Genomic DNA, 21,473 nt, shown 5'->3' with positions numbered 1-21,473 from the left:
TAGACAAAGCTAACAACACGCTAGGATTTATTCGAAGATGTAGTTTTAATTCAGTGATAAGGCCGCTTGTTTGGCCAATCACTTAAACACAATAATCAAATTAACAATTAAACATTTATATATTAAAGTGCTGTCAATAGAAACACTAATGAAACTAGGAAATAGAATGAATTATGATGAAGGGAGAACATTGATGAAATTATTCAGCAATTACGTGATAAGTATAATGAAAAGTGAAATCCACCTGCAGGCATGAACACAAGAAATGAAGCAGATGTTACATTTAAGTTGAAAGGATTAAGTAGGTTACATTTAAGTTAATGTTATTATAAAATAAAATTTAGAACTTCTTAAACATAAAAAAGCTAAAGATTCGATGTAGCCAACGTCGTACGTAAGATTGATTTGTGCTGGCCTCGTTACGAAATAAAACAAAAATGTTTGCGTTTCGTCATTGTAACCGGAAATCTACGTCTGTGAATGATTGTTTACGTCCTGCCCATTTATCAATGTTCCTGTTGCCGTGTACGTCATACTTCATTTTATCAATGAAATTTTTGTATTTTTTTACTTCAGTAGCACATTCCACGGCGGGAGATGCATCCCCAATTTACAGTCCCAAAGCACTTTATCACACACCTCCCCGCGATCGAACGGATGATTAGTAAGCACATGAGATTCAAAGCATAGCGACACAAAACATATTCACACTAAATGCACGCAATAACACTCTAATAAATAGGTTTGTAGATTTAGCACAACCGTTGTTTAGAAATCATCTCCCGACCTAGAGCTAACTATTTAATAGTATATTTTTTCTCCTCGAAGAAACTTTCACAATCGTGCACGTACACTTATGGAAAAACCATGTCTTTCCAAGCGCTAGATAAGACCTACTGACCTCCACGACGGAAATTTCGGCTGTGGGCACGAAACAACTTTCATTTTATCATTTGCCGAGCGATAAAAAAGTGCCTCAGCAACCGACGCGATAATAGGGCAGAACCATTGAAAACTCTTCGCCGTATAAAAGGATACTTGCCCAGTTGACGATCGTCATTCGTGAAGAATTTTCGCGACTAGTAACACCGTTCCGTATTGATTTTTCGTACACTCGGAGTGATTGAAAGAGAGGAAACAAATAAAACAAAAAAGCTACGTTTGTGGTGCATTTTCTTGAGCTTGCGATCGCCGACAGTGACTTGTGACGATGAACTTCTCGATGTCGTTCGTGCTTATCTTGGTTGTCATCGGGATGATGCAGCTGTCACCAGCGAAGGGTCAATATACAGGTACTGCCGGGAAGGCCAACATCGTGTCAAATAGTAGCACCCCAGTGAACGTGTACGTCTTTGGTCTAACAAAGTGCAGTGATCAATTCTTGTTTCTATACGCCACCCATACTGGCGCCAATTGTATCTAGCGTGCGTGGGGAACACAAGGCATGTGAAACGTGTTCGATTGATTAGCTTGTTCCGGTAGCGAGATACGTCTTAACATGTCACCCCGATAAGATCATCATTCTGATAAGGTGACGGAAAGGAGACAGAAGGCATGTGCTGGGTAGTGAACTGATAAAAAAGTTAGTGTGATGCTCTACACTACTCTTGTGCATATCATAAGAAGGATGGTCCATGCGCACGGAAATAGACCTACTGATGGGTCTAAAAATAACGATAGGGTTTTCCCTATTTTAGTACCTTCGGTGTTTGTTTGATTGCTAAAATGATTACAGCAGATAAAATAAAAATGAAAGTAAGAAAAAATAATTGCACATACACATTATGTCCAGACGTCTGGGAATTTCGTACCATGGCAGGAATTGCGATATGATCAACTATATGACATGGATGCACAGTATTAGGCAGACTTTGTTGCAAAGTGTTAGGTAAAACGTAATGATCGAATGATCTCCTGATGTTATTTCCATTCATCACTCATTTGCCAAAGCACAATGTCTAATCGGTCCTATGATCATCACACTTAAACGTTAAGCTCAAACTGCCCTATGATCCTATTGATTGTTGTTTCAATCTTACATTATTTTACTTTTTTATTCATTCTGGAATAGAGCTCAGTACCTAAATTTATAAATAGTTTTTTTTTATAAAAACATATCTTTACTTGAAAAAGAATTGTATTTTATTCTTAGTGAACTAAGTTCATGGACATGGGTGATTAGTTCATACAACTATTGTACCAAAGAAAGATAGACTGTTAAACTGTAGAAAGGCATACATCTGCTAAAAATATATTGTCCAAAGCTTGTTTTCAACATGAATAGATATTAAGAAACAAAAAAATGAGCAACAATACCGTAAACAAATTAAAATAGATAGTAGTAATATACAGATAGTAAGTGGATGTACACTATGTTTAATTTGGCTCAGATGTGTTTGTATAATATTAAATTATTTTGATATCATATCGGTCTAATTCTACAACTATCAGTCACTATTTGATGTCCAATAGTACTCGACCTACGTCATTAGATTAAGTTTTCAATTAATTGGGAGAGCAAACTTTACAACCATTAGCTAATCCTCATTCTTAAAATAAGGATGAAAATGGGAAGTTTTACACGAAATATCGATGTAAAGTAGATGCTTAATTCTAGTATACATTTCTACCATCTTAAACACACATAGATATTTCTGCAAATGAGTTATTCAATATTATTTAATATAGCCTGCAATCGATTGGTTTTCCAAACATTCAGCTCTGATAAATGCATATTAATGTTTGATTATCTACTATCACCCTATTTGCTAATTTCAATTGGAATATTTGTTAATTTGTAATGAATGTTCATTTGGCCCAGTTCGATCATTTTTTTCCGCTGCAGTCCAACAATTAAGAGGCGAATGAGTCCAACAATTTCCAGGAAATCTCTTTCGGTAGCCTTTGCATTTCAAAGAAATTATTACAACTTTTCAGAGGTATTATTTTAACAACAAAGATATTGTTTTAATAGAATATCAATTTTTAAAGTTCCTAATAACTTTATTTTTATTGACAATTTGTCATAAACGTCATTGTCATTTTCACGCTCCATATGTACTAGTTCGTTCTTAACAGGTATTCAAGTTATCTTAAACCCAACATTATTGTCAATGTCGTGTTTGCAAAAAGTATCTTCACATATCAGTGAATAATAGTTCATTCAACACCTAAGCCGTGTTCATTGCACAAATCAAAATTTTGAGGGTCTATCCTTCCTGAACTCTCGATGGATTGGTTATCCCACCGACGATTTAATGTTTTGTCTTTGCTGAAAATCCCACAAGCAAATCCAAGTAATATCCCAACGAAACCCGATTAAACAGATGAGATTTCCTAACGCTCTACACCAAGTCGCACCGCAGGCAAACGGCAAGAGCCATCTCTCAAATCTGGCAGGGAAATTTACACATCGCCTAAAGTGTGTAGTGGTGGAATTCATTTTTCGATCTCTTGAAACATTGGTAGCTGCACCATCAGCAACGGTACGGGGTTTAGGCCACCACCTATTTCATCCTTTACCACCGGGATTAGCTACCATTAGTGACGGGGTGACAACAGACCGCCGTAACAGAACGATCCAGCTAATCCCTACCTACACCTCCGTATTTCTACAGGACCTACACTTGCCTGCGGTGGTACATCCCTGGTAAAGACGACGACACTGCTCACCCCGAACAACATTGCTGCGAACGGGTTGACCTGTGTTTACACCATCCGCTCGCTCAATACGCGCATCTGTCAGGTAAGACAGACCATCAAGCCATTGCCAAACCGCGCCGAAATTACCCACCGTTGCAGCCAACTGACCGATTGCTCTTTCTTTCCGGTACCGTCACAGCTTCGATTGGATTTCAACTCGTTTAGCCTTGCCCAGCCGACGCTCGATCCGTACCCGCGATGCATCAACGATGTGTTTTCGGTCGACAACTTAAACTTCGATTTATGCGGTGAAAATGGCGGTCAGCATGGTGAGTGTAGGGAAGGTTTTGGTGTGGGGAATTGAATTGAAATTGATTTTTGGAGGTGTATTTAACCGGCCCGAAGCACTGATCGAAGATGGATGGTTTGACTCAAGTGAGATGAGGAAGTTCTTTTGAGAGTGGGCCGACTCATAATTTTTGGATATTAATATTTTTTATCACTCCATATGATCGTGTGTGTATCCGTAAACGTATGCTATAAATATGCCTATAGAAAGATGTGTTTTGTGCATTAACTTTTAGCAACAAATGTATAAGATGTTAACACACTTCATCTCTTTCTCCCCAGTATACGTACCCTTCAACCCCACCAGTGCCGATCGTACGATGACGATCACCTTCCGCATTGCCAGCCGCTCCCAGATCCCAACTCTGGCCAACCCTCACTGGAGCATCCGTGTGCAGCAGCTCGAGTGTCCGTCGGGTATGGCAGCCGCTGCCAAAGACGCTACCCGTCAGCTGGATACTCCCGACATGCTTCCACTGATGGCACGTACTCTCTCGCACGGTGATATCGGTCTGCTTGCACCCACCGGCTGTCTGCAGTACTTCCAGGACAACTCTGGTACGGTCGAATCGTTCAACTTTGGCAACGGCGCTGGCCCGTACCTTGGTGGAATGAACTATGCGATCTGCTTCCATCGACCCCGTAACAGCCAGACACTGCGTATCCTACCGACCACCTTCGAGATTGCATCCTCTGGCAATCCGACCGCACAGAATCCGGGCGTCGATGAGCTGTGTTACTCCAGCGTTGCCATCGCGGCACGATCCGAAGACAACCTGCACATACCGAACGCGGTGGTCCGCTTGCCTACACTGCCCGCCCTGCGAGCCAACCGGTTCTGCAGTAATAGTTTGAGCAATGGTGAAGTTGATGGTAAGTCATTGGGAGACAGATTACAATTTCAATGCAGATTACAAACCATTACCAAAAAAAACCTCTCTATGTCCTTTCAGTTACCGCGCCGGGACCATACATGATGTACTTCCAGAGCGATCAGCTGTTTGATCCATTCCGTCGTGAAACCGGATTCAGTATGAGGTATCTGATTTTGTAAGCCAGCTCACGACCTCATCAAACCGGAATCGGAACAACGCCCCGGAACAGACCAAGGAATTCCTTCCAATTGCTCGTTCAGCAATGCTGCAGGTTTGCCTGCGTACCATTAAAATAATAATGTAGCACGTTGCACACTACAAATGCACTCCTGATCATTGCTCAACGTTCTATTGCATGCGTTACACTAATCAAATAAATCCTACTCTAAGACATTTCCATGACAACAAGAGAGAGGCGATGTTTGTGACAAGGTGTAATAAACTGTAACAAGAGATGACAACAATAATTGATTGGTAAAAGAAAGACGACAACGAGTTTGTTGAGAGGAATGTTTATATTTTAGTAGAAGGTAATACTAGCAATGTATTTGAACTAATTTGCTGTTTACACTACTTTCATTTTCAAGATCAGTGAGTCCAAGATCAGTGACCCAATTTTTTTTTACAAATGTTCTTATACTGACTTTAATTGATTCGTATGTAAAAAACAAAATTAAAATATTCAACACATGACTCGTTAATGACAAACGTTTGCATCTGGAAGTAAGACTGGACGTGACGTACGATGATTAATATCTTAGCTCAGTTTTGGACTTAATCAAACACCAGAGCCATTCCTTGCTGTAGTTGTTACGGATGGACACTTAAACGATTCATTTTTTCGAACATTCTTTCGCCCTTTTACTATGATCAAATGTGATACGATGGTAATATTCTCTCATAAAATTCATAATATTCCTATTTATAGCTGGAATCGTTCATTTAGTAATTTGTCTATGACCCTACTTCGCTGTGGACATTATCTTCTTCCTCTTTGGCACAACAACCGTTATCGGTCACGGCCTGCCTATAACACCAGTACATTGGCTTTCAGTGACCTTTTTATTACGTATCGAAGTACGATCCATTCAAAGCTTGAACCCATGACGGGCTTGTTGTTAAATCGTACGAGTTGACGACTGTACCACCAGACCGGCCAAACTGTATCTGGGGAGGGGTAATTTCAATTCAAACGCCTTGAAAATGGATGGCAAGTGGCTTGCTAGCTTCTTCTTCTCCTATTTAGCGTAACGACCTACGCGGACATGCCGGCCTATGCAGGGTTTCAAGACTTAATTCATTACCAAGCAACTGGATAGTCAATCCTTGCTACGGGGGGACGGTCAGACGGGGTTTCTGAGCAGACATGTTGCTCTAAGGTTCGTTAGAATTTAAATTGTCCTCTCTATAATACAATTGTATTTTATCCCTAAAGGCATTTTTGTACGTAAGTGCTGCAAGGTGTTATGTAGGTTGCATACAGTGGGGCTTATCTGAGACTGCCTACTTTTCTAAGCTTATGGATCTAACTCCAATAATCAACAGATATTGTTGATAAAATGTCAAATGCTTTTCTGTAGCTAATTGTTCAAACTAGTACTGAGCCTTTTCCCTCTTTTCAATTCAATTTAATATGGATTCAATTGAAATTAAAGCTTTCAAGAATCTCTTAGAAATAAAAATTGGACAAATAAATATGCATTCAGTTCAAGACAACCCACTTATAATTTTTAGTATTAAGTCATCTGTTTAACAGTCTTAAGTCATCTGTTCTCAGTCTGTTTTTAACACTTAATAGAATACAATCTTAATAATTCTAATCCCATACTCACCTTACCCAACACTTCGCAGAACGCTAAAAAGCTGCAGTATGGTAAGCTTAAAACACTGGAACAGCTCACTAGACCATGCTCGTCAGCTCGCCAGCTGAGACTTTTAACGAAAGGCATCAAAAATTAGTATAACATGCACCAAAGCCATCGTCCCACGCTCTCCACGCTTCCCACGAAATGCCCAAATAACCAGAGCAGGAACGGCACGTCCTAATGCCGTTACATTCTACACGCTCGTTGAACATGTTAAAGTGAAATAATACTCTGCAGCCGAAACATGGGGCGAAGTGGCAAGTGACCGAGGAAGCCGGCAGATCGTGCCGCATCGACAACCATGTTTTGCGGTCGTTTTCATCCTTCTTAAAGCACTGGCGGTGTAGCGAAACTGTGCAAAACGGGCTAGAAGTCGCCGAGAGAGACACATCCCCGAGAGCATGTGGCCCTCTAGGGGGGAGGGCAAAACAAGGAAACAACAACATAGTAGCGCGCCCTCGCACAGCCAGACAGGGACAGGGAACTGGGATGGTTTCGCCGGATGAACCGAAATGGGCCAGCAATTTCCATTGATATTAATAATTAAATTCAATAAAACTCCATAATAATAAAATAATCTACACCGAAGAAGCTCTCCGAGGTCCTTCCCGAAGGCGAAGCTGCTACGGTGGTCCGGTGTGAAGTGTTGTAATAAACTTGAGCCATCGTATGTTCTCTCTGTCTCTCTCTCTATTTCTCTCTCTCCCTCTCTCTCCCTCTCACTCTCTTTCCCTCTCTCTTTTTCTTTTTCTCTCTCTCTCTCCATCTCTCTCAGGGTTGCTCGCAGGTTGCCACATTGGAGATGGTGTGAGGTTGTGGCCACGTGGGAGTAATCGTCCTCGTGGACGAAAAGGGGTTAGTATACAAAGGTGTGTGTGTGTGTGTTTCCTCCAATACACTTACCTTGGAATTGCTTGGCAACATTAAGGTGCAAAAGGGGTTTTCCACAGCGATGGATGATGTTTTGTGTGATGATGATTTTGAGTCTTTTTCCGGGTCGCTGGACGATTGCCATTCTCGCTCGCCGTCAGGGTGGTTTTCTCGAATGGACGAACCATACGCTATACGATAAACATTTTCTACGTGCGGTCCTGTGGCTTTACCGATTTTGCGAAGCGGAGGCTAAGTGTATGTTGAAAGTGTACGACGACGAGACAACACAAATGACACAATGCACGGTGAGAAAGTGTTTTAGGAGCTTCATGTAACGGTTAGAAAAATGTTAGCCATTGACGTTTAAGTATCTCGAATTTGCTGTAAAGAAGGTAAACGATAGCGTTTACTTTACAGATATGAGTACTCCCGGAAAACAATAAGGAAACAACCTACTTTTTGATTATTTTTGATAAAGACTCAAAACAGTAAATCCCATTTACTTCTCACGATTGTTTTCCTGAAAAGGAGCCTCATTTTCCCTCATCAAAATCACGAGGTGAGTTTCTAGTGTCAAAAACACTGTATGACCTCGGCCTTTTCTACCGGTGGATGCTAATCCCTCTTATTCTACTCAAATACGCACAAAACCTTCTTCGGACTCCTGGTTGTTTTGATAATTCTACCTTTTCTTTGGAGGCGATGTATAATTGCTGTTATGAACTACAATGGAGAGAAAGTGTAAGCCATTTTTTCATTTGTATTTCGGAACAAAATGCTATATCGTAAAACCAAATGTAATAACGTCCACAAATTACATATATAATGAATTCTTTTTGACAGCCAACACTACTCTTTACGGCTTTATTTCTTCAGAAGAAAGTTACAATTAAGTTATGCAGAACAGAGCGCAATATAATTTTGTAGTTGGTTTAAGGATTTTTAAATGAAATTATCAATACACTTTTAAGACTACATATTATTTCATTAAAGATAATTAAAATTTTATTAAATTGAAATATTAATTGTAAAATTTAAATATCGATGTAAAAGGAAGCCTGCTTCAAATTCCAAATTGATCCAATTTTAATTACTGTATGAAAATATGGTTCAATCAAACGCCTATTTTTTATCACGCCACGGAAAAAAAACTCTGTTGAACTCTTGCAAAAGTTATAGAAACTGAAACACAATAATAAGCATGAAAATGAAAAAAAAGTTTCACTTAATTGATCATCCTTACCATTAAGTCCATTGCTACCATTTACCATTTAAGGTGACGGCTTAAATGTCTGCAATATGTCAATTTGTTCTTCTTCTTCTTTTGGCTCAACAACCATTGTCAGTCAAGGCTTGCCTGTACCACTTGTGAGCTTAGCTTTCAGTGACTAATTGATTTCCCCCCATAGCAGTATAGTCAGTCCTACGTATGGCGGCACGGTCTATTTGGGGCTTGAACTCATTACTGGCATGTTATTAAGTCGTACGAGTTGACGACTGTACCACGAGACCGGCTAATGTCAATTTACATTATATTTTTTCCAGTTTGGGTAGAAAATTTATAAAATTCTTGATAAAAAATATACGCTTAAGTTCAATGTATTAAAGAGTCAAATTTTCATGACTTTTGTTCTAATTCAATATTCACTTTCTTTTTTATTAATAATTATATTTTTTCTGTTTTTTAATATTTTTTCGATAGATAATCCGTTTTTGTAAACCTTACATTTATTATTTGAGTATTTTTTAAGCAAGGTGCTCTCGTTTAATCATTGTTGGTATTTTATTTCAGTATTATAAACTACTCACATAATTGGATAAAGTGACGCTTATTATCGTCTAACTAAGATTTAATTACATATTTTTAACAAAAAACAACAAAACACTTATTTTTAATTAATTATTTTCGATCTTATATCTAATTAAAATAAAAGTAACGCACTACCTTAGCAACAAATGTAAATAAACAGTAAATTATCAATTATTGCTTTGCTATAAAAGGAATACCCATTCCCACATACAGTTTTTCTTAAAGTTCATACTTTTATTTTATACATAATTATTTATTTCTGATAAACAATTTTCCGCATTATTCATCGATAATTTAAGTTAAAATAAAACACATCATCACAGAGCACATCTCGCCTACGGGTGATACTTGTTGGTAACCATAACCTGTTTTTGTGCTAAACATTTGTTAAGTAATTTTAAGCGCCACGTTCCGAGGCGCCGGAAAATCAATACACCAGTGGCGGTGGAATGTGAGCCTTGGCAACAATTTCTACTCACCCAGCGTGGAATGTTAATAATATTTCGCTCCTTGCTCGCACCGATTTCCCAACACCCCTTTACGCTGATGAGACTAGAGTAGAGAAGTAGTACACGGGCTAGAGGGAGCATTATGAAAGTAGAAAGAGAGTGAGAGAGACAGACAGACAAAATAAGAGAGAAAATACAGAGAAGGACGCTAATTTTGGGTAATTGCATTTTGTCTGTCTGCTGGTTAGGTTGTTGGTTGATGATTTGTTATGAATGACACAAGCCACAAAAGGGAAGACACGTACTCGGATGCGGATGATTGTTGCAGCATCATTTGCCATGGGGCCCGGGACTGGGCAACACGTTTTATTAGCAAACCAATATTAAATGCTCCCTAGTGAAACTAATCGATTCGGTGTGACTCGTGTGCGAGCTGAGGTGTCTGGTGTTCATAACATAATTTAGAGCAACATAGTATCATTATTTTCACTGCTAACAGCACTTCCGATAATTGCTATCAAAAAACGTTTTAGCGAAACCACTAGACACACGCTTCAATTGAAGCACTCAATCAGGAAAAACACGAAGGAGTTCAACATGAGCTAGTCCCCGTAACGAATGCCGTACACAAAATCGATCGCTTAGGCGCAAAAGATCAATTTACATCGATTGATCTCTTTACAGCCGTTTCGGAAAATTCTTTTCCCTTTTGCTTCTGTTACCGGAGCGTGAAACCTGGCTCTGGTCAACCTGCAAAGTGGCAGTTCCTTCCGGCGACAGGATGGGCAGTTCATCCCCTCCTCGCGCTCACCACTCCACCCGCCCACAGCCGAAATGGTAGAATTGGAAGGGAAGCGCTTCAATCCAACAAAATGGGAAGTTTATCACGGAAAGGAACACAACACAGACACAAAAACATACCCATTTTCGTGTTTGGCTACCGAAAGATACTTTTACATCATCAATCAATTCCTATGAAGTGTGGCCTACCCTCCCATCCGCCCGCAAGGATGGTTGGGCGGACGGAAAATGAAGCGCCTTTTCCTTTTTTCCCAGCTTGTTTTTTAGATAGATTTTCTAAGGCCCGATTGAAAATGGGGACGGTTGAAAGGTACTAACACGTCATCTCCGTCTGCTTTGGCATTTCGTGGTAAAAGTTTGAGAATGAACGTGGAAACACACACGCACACAAACACATACAATACCCTCGCAGAGCCACATACGGGCACACCTGAACGCGTACCCATCGTTCACGCGTGAGCGGATCGAAGCGTTGTGCTGGTTCTCTGTTCGCGGCATTTACAGCTTCACTTATCGGGTTCGGAGTTCGCCCGCCGTGGCAAGCGGTAATCGGATGGTGACGCTTATGGGCTTGGATTTGTCTGTTGTAGGGCTGCTGCTTGGTGCGAAATCGATTGATTTGGTGGTGGTAGGTTGAATTTTGGGCATGGGCATAGGACGGGAGTATGACCCCCGATGCCACGCGTTTATTGATTTTGATTGAGGGAAGCATTTCGTTACACCTGAGAGTTGTAGGTACCTAGAAGGATGAATGGTGGTGGTGGATTGTGCTTTACACGTACGGAATGACATCGGCTGAGAAGGTTATCTAATGTTACAATTTAGCTCCTACCACGTGTGTACTGATTTGTTTGAGAGAAGGTGTTTGAGCGGATGGCTGCATAAGTAGTTTTAAATTATTAAAAGTGCGCTGGTTGTTTTGAATGTTTCTGAGACTCTTAAATGGTAGCTTTTCTTACGTTATGTGGAACAAAATTATATAAAAATGGTGCATTTGTTTGCAAAATATTAAAATAAAAATCAGATATTAAGCAGAAAAACGTCATTTTGTTATTCTAAAAGTCCCAAGCAATCTTAGGAAAACGTTTAACTGCTTTCGTCAAAAATATGACAAGAGGGATCATTTCTAATTTCATGAAAGTATTATTATACTATGTATTATTGATAGCCATGGGTTCAATACCTTTTAAGCCGCTATTCATTTTTTGGGTTTTTTTCCGTGTTTTTACCTGGGTAAATATAAGGTATTTTTGATTGAATGGGATTTTAAATGATTTTTCATCACTTATATTAGGAATATATCTGCAAAGTTTATATGAAATAGACTTTTACACATTCTTAAATGCAGTTTAGGTAAATACATGGTTTCTTTACTTAAATATTAAATAAATGTGATTCTATTGCTAATGAGCCAATGATATCCTAGTTTCCAAGTAACATAACCGTAAAAAGAGGATTAACAACTGCTGAAAGATCTTTTAGCAAGTTTGTGTGGATGCACAACAAAACGTGTAGCAGAATATCAGCTGGTTGAGCTGGAAAAATGACATATTTGTCGTACAATTACGGTTAAAGAAAACGCATATATTCCACAAATGTTTGTATAGATGATGTAAAATTAATAAAATTAATAAAATTAACAAATTCTGAAGTTGAAACAAATTCTGCGAATTAAAGTGCGAGAAAACATATGCAACTCCGATCAGTTGGTGCGAGTTTGGGTCGGGTATTGAACCTACTTTGACCCGACCCGACCCAAACTCGCCGCACTAACGGGTCGGAGTCGCTTATGCTTTCTCGCATTTACTGATAATTCAGGTCGACTCGGACTCGCTGGACCCACAGGTTTTGCTAATCCTATCTTGTATTGACCTGATCTAAAATCGCTGTGCCAATCGGTTGGAGTCGTTTATGGTATCTTGCACCTACCGAAATCGTTCCACCTACTGAACCTACTTGTACCTTTCTGCTCGTCCCGTACAAATCTGGGACGATTACTGATGGCTCTATCCCAGTAGGTTTGAGTTGACCCGCTCATCACTAATACAAATGCTTAAGCGCTTTCTGTTAGGAGTTTTAGCTTTGATGTTTTCAATATTTAAACTACATTGTAATGGAATCACTCAAACATCGTGCATCCATGCTCGGCACTATCACTTCAAATTTCCTTTGGATACCGTTCCATCTTAGCCTCGTCATAGATGTCAATAACATCCAATATGCAAATCTGACATCAGCTGTAGCGCCATTGAATAAACCCAATGTACCCGGGAAAATACCGTTTTTTACCGGGTACTACCCGTGGATTGTTTTCCCGAAAATGAAAATACCCGATTTGGTACATCCCTGCTGATAGCTTATGCTTTTTTTTGAAAAATGCATGATTTGTGATATGTGGTACTATGACATATTCAATTTCAAATAATCCTATGGTTAAATTAAGCAAGCAGTTTTGGCTTCAACATATTTCATTGCCATTATTTGATTACTATTACTATTACTATTACTATTACTATTACTATTAATACCTTCGTTCGGGATCGTTTATCAGTTATCTTTGTATATTTCATGTTGGATTATGTTTCAAACCTGTTTTGTTACTTTTACTGTCATCAATTTATTGATTGAATTTGTTTGTGACCTTTGTTTGTAACCATTAAAGGTACCTTTAGACTTGGCGTGAAAGTGAAGTTTTAGTCTTCGTTTTGCTATATTTAATTTAATATTTATTTTATGTTTTCTACCCTATTTACAATGTATTATTTTTACATTGTAAATGAGAATTAAAATTCAGATGTGGTATTATTTATTATTTATAAAGCAGATATGATTTAAACAGGATCAAATTTGTCAAATAAATGGCAAGAGCCATAATTATTGCATTTTTATGAAAACGAGTTGTGCTGTGCTATATTTTCGTAGCAGATAATTCCAAACCCAATATGAAACCCCCCGAACACAATATAAAACAATGTAAGCTTTTTGCAAAGATAGAAGCTTTAAAGACGTGCAAATATTCTCAACGATTTTACACATCTCCTATTCTTTCCAACATGCTTTTGTTTCTTCGCATTGTGTCACACAACTTCAATCTCTCTCATCGCTAAAATACGATGAACACAAAAGCAAAAACACACCATGACACTAGTTAAACTCCATCTAGCAGCTATCGATTCCAAAACACATACACATACACACCCAGAAAGAAACACCTTCGTCGATCCCCAAAACGCATCCAAAAATCCATGGTAATCATGATTTATGAAGGTTCTCATAAACCTTTCGCCCCGTGCCGTACCATGCGCGTTTTCATCATCATCATCATCAGCATCATCTTCCTCCATCGTCATCGTGGTTCACCGGTAGTAGAAAACAAAAACCGATCGATTGAAGCAAAATGGTAGAGCAGTGAACAGCGCACCTACCTAGACACACATGCCGTGCCGGGAGGATCCCAAGTACATGCGTCGAGTTCTTTAATTTTGAGACCAAACTTACTTTCCTCGGTGCTTGTGGGTTGGCCAAATGACGAAAAAAATAGATCTCAGGCAAACAAACAGAAAAAAAAGGACACCTCCGTATCTATGTGCCAACGACAGTGAAGATAAATTTTAATAAAACCCGTGGGTTTCGTGGGATTTTAAGGCAAGGAAGAGACTGTCATAGGGGAAACTCAAAGTTCCGTAGAAGAAAGGACCACGGCTGGTGGTACCTGAAGTTTTACCGCAGTTGACATTACATTTTTTGAATTCTTTGTGATTTCGCAAGCTCCCGGTTTGATGTTATTTTTTTATTCTTGTTGATATTTTTGGGAGCAACAAAAACCAAGTCCCTTCCACACAATTTGAAACTCACACAACAATCCGCTGTTTTTGAAGAAATATTACTTGAAATGGTTCACCTGAAAAGCCACAACCAGCAAGCATTACCTCAAATCTTTATTCCAGCACAACTTTCACGATGAGAAAACTGCCGCACCCAACAATCTACTTTATAAGAAGCTTCGCTTACACTTCGACGCAAGAGTATTTAAAAGATAAGCAACACTCTTTGCCCTTCCAGCACCATTTCCTCTTGCGACTCATTGCTCAAAGTCGAACTCAGAAAGAAAAAAAAAAGAATAAAAAACAGAGAATTAAAGTTTTCATTTACACCTACTCATCCCCGGATTTTTTCATTCTTTTTCATTTCTCAAACCCCACACTTTACACTTGCTGACTGCGTGCTTCCCTATAAGCTCGGTGAGTACCGTCTCTGTTCGTTGCATTTCTTTTCTCGCTATATATCGATTGAAAAGTTTCTTCTCGCCTCTCGTGGCAGGGAATTTCCGAAGGAAATCAATGCCGAGCAGAACGAAGCGAAGAAGTATGGCATGAGCTAAAGAAAACCCTCTGTCCCACCGTTTGGCAGCTGTATCCCGGACCATCCTCAACAACTACCGCCAGCTCCAGGATGCTCCTATGTGTGTATGATTGTGAGTCAGTATATACGTGTGTGTATGCTGGTGTGTGTTCCGGAAGATTAGTCTCGGAGGCAAGTAAAAAATAGGGCATAATAAAAAAGAACCACGGTTTAAGCGCGGTTCCGTTCTTTGCCTTTCGGGCCAGCTACCAGGAAGATACGAGCAGATTCAATTCAAGTTTCGATCTTCTCTCCTTTGCATACTCATTTCTGTCCTGGTTTATGTCGATTTTGTTTATGTGTTTTGCTCTGGGCACTGCCGTGCAATTCGATAGTACGGATAAGCCGAACACAAACATTATCCGGTGACAAATGAAAAACTTTGGCAAAGTGTGCCGAATGCAATCGGGCGCCGGTAGGCGACAAAGAGCGAAGAAGGGCAACAGCAATTCTCACTCTTGTTCACATTTGACTTGCCTCTTTTTTGTGTGTGCTAAATTTCAATATGTGTTGTCTTCGGTCCAAGGGAGAGGGTGGGGGAGAGGGTGTACTTTGGAGGAAAGTATGATATTAGCATACTACTACTTTTAGTACTTGAGTCTTTTTTCTGCTTTTTTTCGGAAGTTTCTTTTCCATTTTGCAGCAAACCTTCTCTACATTCCATGTCAACAAGAACAGGGAAAGATGCTTTCTCAAGCACATGTATAACATGCGGCTATTTCCTCTGACGCTGTGTAAGAGAAATAAATAAAACCTCTAACGTTCGTCTTCGGCACGTCGTTGCCACACTCTCAATCAGAAATGAACGAAATTGAAATGAAATGTATTTTAAAATAGTACCAGTCGGACAGATGTTATGGAAGAGGGATGAAATTTGTTTTCTGAAGGAGACATACATTTTAGAGCGTCTAACCTTTGGCAGATTTGTTGTTGTTAGTACCAAAGATTTAAAAACTATCAGATTTGTTTCAGTTGTCACTTTTTTATTGTAATTTTAATTTTATACACAAATATTAATAATCTGAAAGATACTTAACAGATTTTTTTAATTTCTAACTCAAATAAGCAATCGTATATTGCCATGATTCATATAAAAAATAAAGTAAAAGTAAATTTAATTAAAATAAATAATTAATCAAATGAAAAGGAAAATCAGAAATAAAATGATAAATTAATCAATGAATAAAGCAGCAAAAAAATTGACAAACAAACATATATATAAATAAAAAAAGAAATTAATAAGAGATTAAGAAAATATGAATAAGTCAATGAATGATTCAATAAACCAACACAAAATAAACAAAAACAATCGGTTAATACGGCCAGGCCGTAATGAAAAAAAAAAAACAATCAAACAAATAAAATATATATAAAATAAATAAATTAAGTTAGATAAATAAAATGACAACCAAACATAAAACATAAATAAATTTCAAAATAAAATAAATACATAAATATATTAAAAATGTAACAAATTAATTAAAAATGAATGAACTTATTAAAAAATAAGTCCATTAGTAATTAAATAAATCAATGTGTTAATTTATGAATAAATTTATAAATATATAATTTATAAATATGTAAATTTGTAAATTTCTAAATTTATAAATTTATTAATTAAGAAAAAATAAATTTACAAATTTTTAAAGTTATAAATAATTATATTACGAAATGAATAAATTTTAAAATTAATAAAAAAGTTCGTGTAACAGATTAAACTCACAGTAACATAAGCGAATAGTTTGAACAACAGTTAATTGCATTATTAATAACAATGTACATTGGAATAAAAAAATTCCAAGTACAGTTTATTATATGTTTTACCATACGTTCTAGCTAGAGCATCACTTGTTGGATACGTTAAATTCGAGTTAAATAATTAAGTAATTATGGTAACAGAAGATATATTCTTATTTTGACACGTTCGATGATTTAAATCGAAAATGAAAATTATTGATTTAGAAATGGATTTCATTGTAAAAAAATGTAATACGGCAAAACTGTTCCTCTTGAAAAAAATACAATAAAAGGTAAAGTCTCTCTAAACTAGATCTTGTTGAAAACATATGTACTAAGGTACAAAGAAATGTGAATCACAAAGAAACAATTAATTTTACATAGACTGCAGCTAGCAGCACATTTACTTCATAGCTTATCAATGTAGTTAACTTTGACTGGCTTTCGTGTCACATTATGAGGCAGATTTTGTAGAACTAAATGCTTTACTAGTTGACAAAATCCACAAAAATATCAATCGAATAAGTATACGATCATTGACTCTTTTCGACATTTTGAATATCAAATTATTGATAACATTGTATTCCACACATTTTTCACAACACACAAACGATGGCGATTAATTCAATCCAATCTATTTCCCTTGCATTCATCACCCTCCACCACCAATCCACTGCAGAAGTGGTAGTTATTCTAAAGCTCTACCAAATCAAACCTCATTTCCGGCAATGGTCTTCATATAAAAAACAGTCTCCCATTTTCCAACATTCCAACCACGAATCATGTTGCTACTGCCACTTGCGGGACGCTTGCGGACGTGTATCGGCCGAACAAATCAAAACGCAATCACCACCCGATAATATCTCAATTTATTTTTCGGCCTTATTGTTTCAAAACCAACGGTACCGAAACAAAACAGCCCGGTACACTGGACCACCTGGTGTGTCACCTGAAACGGATTGACGCTGGGCAATGCACCCCGTAGGCATGTTGGCGTACAAGCCTGCCAGATTTGGAGCAAAACTTCCACTCCAGTAGCATCCGGAAGCTACCTATTGAGTGCCAAATTTTGTCAAACTCCACGCCGGATAAACTGTGCAATATTTTCCCATCTCTCTCAGCCCTCATCACACACCGGACGGTACGCCGGTTGGTTTGATGAATTACTTTACAAAACCTGTCCCCTTTACGGTGACGGGGATGTGCGTGTGCGAGAGGGTGTATATGCTCATCGAAAGGCTTCGGCAAAGAGTCACATTTCGAGTGCCATTGGCAGCTCCAGCCCGATGAGCAGCGCGGTTCCGATTTTTGGTTGCAAGCCAAATGCTAAATCGATCGATGAAAATCCATTGCCAGCTTCCCCCGCTGTGATGGATGGATGGATGGATAGATAGAAAGATAGATCGATGGATGGATGGATGGATGGATGGTTCGTGTGATTTGATGCCTTCACGTCTAGACTTAATTGCGGATTGATTGAAATTGAATGGTTTCAAATGATGCTGAACGATCAAACCGCCAATGCCAGTAGTGGGCTTTGGCGGGAAGGAACCAGGAACACCAAAAAAATGTGCCCCACCAATGGCGGCTTTTGCGGTTTTCGGCCGTGAGCAACGGGCTTTTGTGAGGAAATTTTGGGCCAATTTTTGCCCCCCTCCTGTTTGGTAGTTGTGCTTTTTCAGTGCTTTAAAGCCAGTGGCAGCTTCTTTTTGTTTTATGGCCACTTTGACACGTCGGGCGTGATCGGTAAGTGATCAACCGGAACGCCTTTCGGGGAAGCCACAGGAATGCGTCCTAGGAACTGTGGGTCGGTGGTTGAGCGATAGACAACGAAAGGGGGGAGGGGGCTGATATTTTATCGTCGGTTCCGTATCTTATTCAAGGATAGTAAAATACTTTGGTGCAATCCATTAAAGCCTATCGAAGAGATAAGCTCTTGTTATCATTGTAAGTTATTATTTTGTTTAAGCGTTTTACCAGTTTTGTCAGCTCCCGTTTGTATAATAAAGGGTCATTTTATTTAATCGTAGTAAAAAGTAATTAAAACTGTTATGTTGCATATTTGTTCTTTTCAATTGGCGCTTCAATGGGTTTGAATGCCCTACACATAAAAATACTTTTGGGGTATACTATAATTTCAGTACTTTAAGGAATTTATTTATTATTGTATTGTTTTTATAATTGTATTTATTCAATAATGAATTATTTCCCATGTTTATAACATCTTATTTTAAATAAGCTCTTGATTTAACCTTAAATTTGACGGATCCTCACAGAAATATACCTAAAACATTGAAAAAATTAACAGAGAAACGAGAAAATCCCGGCATCTGATGCGTACGCTCCCGAAACGAAAATGGCCGAGTTGTTGTCCCGTGTTAATGTTATTCGTGCTTCACGTATTATTCTTTAGCGTCTTCGTAATTGATGTGTGTAAGTGTAACAACATTTAAAAAACATAAATATTGTAAAATATAAAACTGTAATTAACTGTAATATATAATTTTTATACATCGATGTGGCTTATACAGTTCGACGAATAATTAATAAATATACAATAAGAAAAACAGCACACAATTCATTTAATTCATTCAATTCATTTAATTCATTCAATTCGTTTCTTTCATTCACAGTCTGCCTTTTAGGTTTAACTGAGTATCTTAGCTTAACTAAGTTATATTCTAGTTAATATAATGATAATTTTAGTTAATACAATATTTCAATGATGTGAAGAAGTAGCAAATTAAAAAATTAATAGAAAGAAAGAGAAAATCGTAAACTTAGAAAAACCAATAAAATATGGAAGGAAGTATGAAGAGAAATTAGGTGGACGGTTGAAAGGAAAGGGCACGAGAGTGGAAAGCATTTAACGAATAGTTAAAGTCAAAGAGATCTTGATAGTAGTTAAGCCATCTGAGACAGGACAAAAAAGGATTATTATGACAATATAATGTATGTCGTGTTTCCATATCTAAAGGAGGACGGCGACGGAGGGCACGGCATGGTAGAAATAGACAAATAGAGGCAAACAAATCAGGAGCATCAATAGAGTAAGCAAGTAACCCGCCAATGAAACAAGCTTGACTCACATAACGTCGCTGGGATACAGATTGCAAATTAAACAATTGTAATCGCGTTTCATAGGCAGGGAGTTGTGCAGAGCAAAAAATACGACGAAATGCAACCCTGGTGAAGCGTCTTTGAACATTTTCTAATCTAGTGCATCCCTCAATACTAGAAGGACTCCATACAATACTAGTATATTCCTAAATTAGACGAACCAGATAGACTGCAGTTCTTAAACAGGAAAGTTCTCTAAACTCATAAGAAACCCTGAGTATGAATCCCAGGGTTCTATTTGCTTTAGTTATTACTTCATCCAACTGTTGCTTGAAGTTTAACTGACAATCAAGTGTAACTCCAAGGTTACGAATAAACGTAACACGAGGCAGAGATACATTGAGAAGCTTATAATCAAAAGAATGTCATGATATGTTCTCATGATTCTCACTTCCTTCAACTCACTAATGAATAAGCTCAACTCTCATCTTGCCACGCATACTACTACATCGAGTGCTCACCATTCCGCGATTCCTGCTACGCACTCAACGACCACGAATCCAGTTGCGGCCTCTAAGCTCACCCATCAAGCTGTTGGTGAGAATCCTTCCAAACGTCGATTGATGGATCGCTCTCCCGACTCGTCGCCTACCAATACCGTTACACGCGCTATGCTGTCATCGGGTACAGGGTTGTCCTACAACAATATTACGACCGTTCCTGAACGCCCACGCCGTACTTGGGTCTTTATCTCCCGTATTGCTCCTGATACTCCGATTGAAGCGATCCGTGAAATGGCCTGTTCCAACATAGGGACAGACGACATCTTGGTATACAGCCTTGTACGACGCGACCGGGATCTTTCTACGCTCTCCTACGTATCTTTTAAAATTGGTGTACCGGATTCGCACCGGGCTATTGCTTTGGCTGCTTCAACCTGGCCTCGCGGGATCTCTTTTAAGGAGTTCATCGACCTTAATCCCCGCTCCGTCAATGTTTGGCGACCCACTACTACAGCATCCCATGCACCTTCTGCGCCTGTTACCCGTGAATCGGATCATCATTCATCGCCACCTTCTATCAACCACACGACACAACTGCGAAACGCTGATTTCACTATTTCGCCCGATCATGGTCCTATGAGCTTGCCTTATACGCAGTACTTTCAGCAAGCGTAAACCGGCTGATCCGGCTGAAGATTTTCATGAACTACCGACTTTACCCGAATTGATGGAAGCTAACCCTGCATCTAATACACACAATCCGTCTGACACTCTTCCGCCGTTAATAACTTGCAGCGAGAGCACTCCCGGCGCATCTCGCTCTCTCATTCCTTCGATAGATCGACTAAACATCTACTATCAAAACGTAAGAGGATTGCGCACAAAACTAGACGAGTTACGCCTCTCTCTATCTGAGCTTGATATGGATGTGTTGGTGTTAACTGAAACATGGCTCGATGGCTCAATTCCGTCCTCTCTTATCTCGGAGGATGCGTATGTCATCTATCGCTGCGACCGAAATTCTCTCAACAGTAACCGTTGCCGTGGTGGTGGTGTACTCATTGCCTGCTCTTCCGTGCTGAACACGTCAACTTTATCACTGCCGTTCG

General features: G+C 38.8%; 1 protein-coding gene across 1 annotated transcript; it reads left to right on the top strand.

The window, feature by feature from the left end:
- Positions 1-1,044: 1,044 nt before the first annotated feature.
- Positions 1,045-5,275, top strand: LOC120959275 (uncharacterized). The gene is made up of 5 exons (XM_040382556.2): positions 1,045-1,292; positions 3,618-3,745; positions 3,842-3,971; positions 4,273-4,863; positions 4,944-5,275. The coding sequence occupies exons 1-5, from the start codon at positions 1,211-1,213 to the stop codon at positions 5,042-5,044; spliced, it is 1,032 nt and encodes a 343-aa protein (XP_040238490.2). The 5' UTR covers positions 1,045-1,210; the 3' UTR covers positions 5,045-5,275.
- The last annotated feature ends 16,198 nt before the right edge of the window (positions 5,276-21,473 follow it).

Source organism: Anopheles coluzzii, chromosome 3 (genome assembly GCF_943734685.1).
Source record: "Anopheles coluzzii chromosome 3, AcolN3, whole genome shotgun sequence".
Classification (NCBI taxonomy): domain Eukaryota; kingdom Metazoa; phylum Arthropoda; class Insecta; order Diptera; family Culicidae; genus Anopheles; species Anopheles coluzzii.
Note: the sequence above shows the minus strand (reverse complement) of the source record. Positions and strands in the feature narration are given on the sequence as shown.

Excerpts from the sequence above, each read along its gene's own strand:
- LOC120959275 (XM_040382556.2), top strand. The coding sequence starts at position 1,211 with ATGAACTTCTCGATGTCGTTCGTGCTTATCTTGGTTGTCATCGGGATG. Across the intron at positions 1,293-3,617 it reads AGCGAAGGGTCAATATACAG|GACCTACACTTGCCTGCGGT; the intron begins GTACTGCCGGGA and ends GTATTTCTACAG. Across the intron at positions 3,746-3,841 it reads TCAATACGCGCATCTGTCAG|CTTCGATTGGATTTCAACTC; the intron begins GTAAGACAGACC and ends GTACCGTCACAG.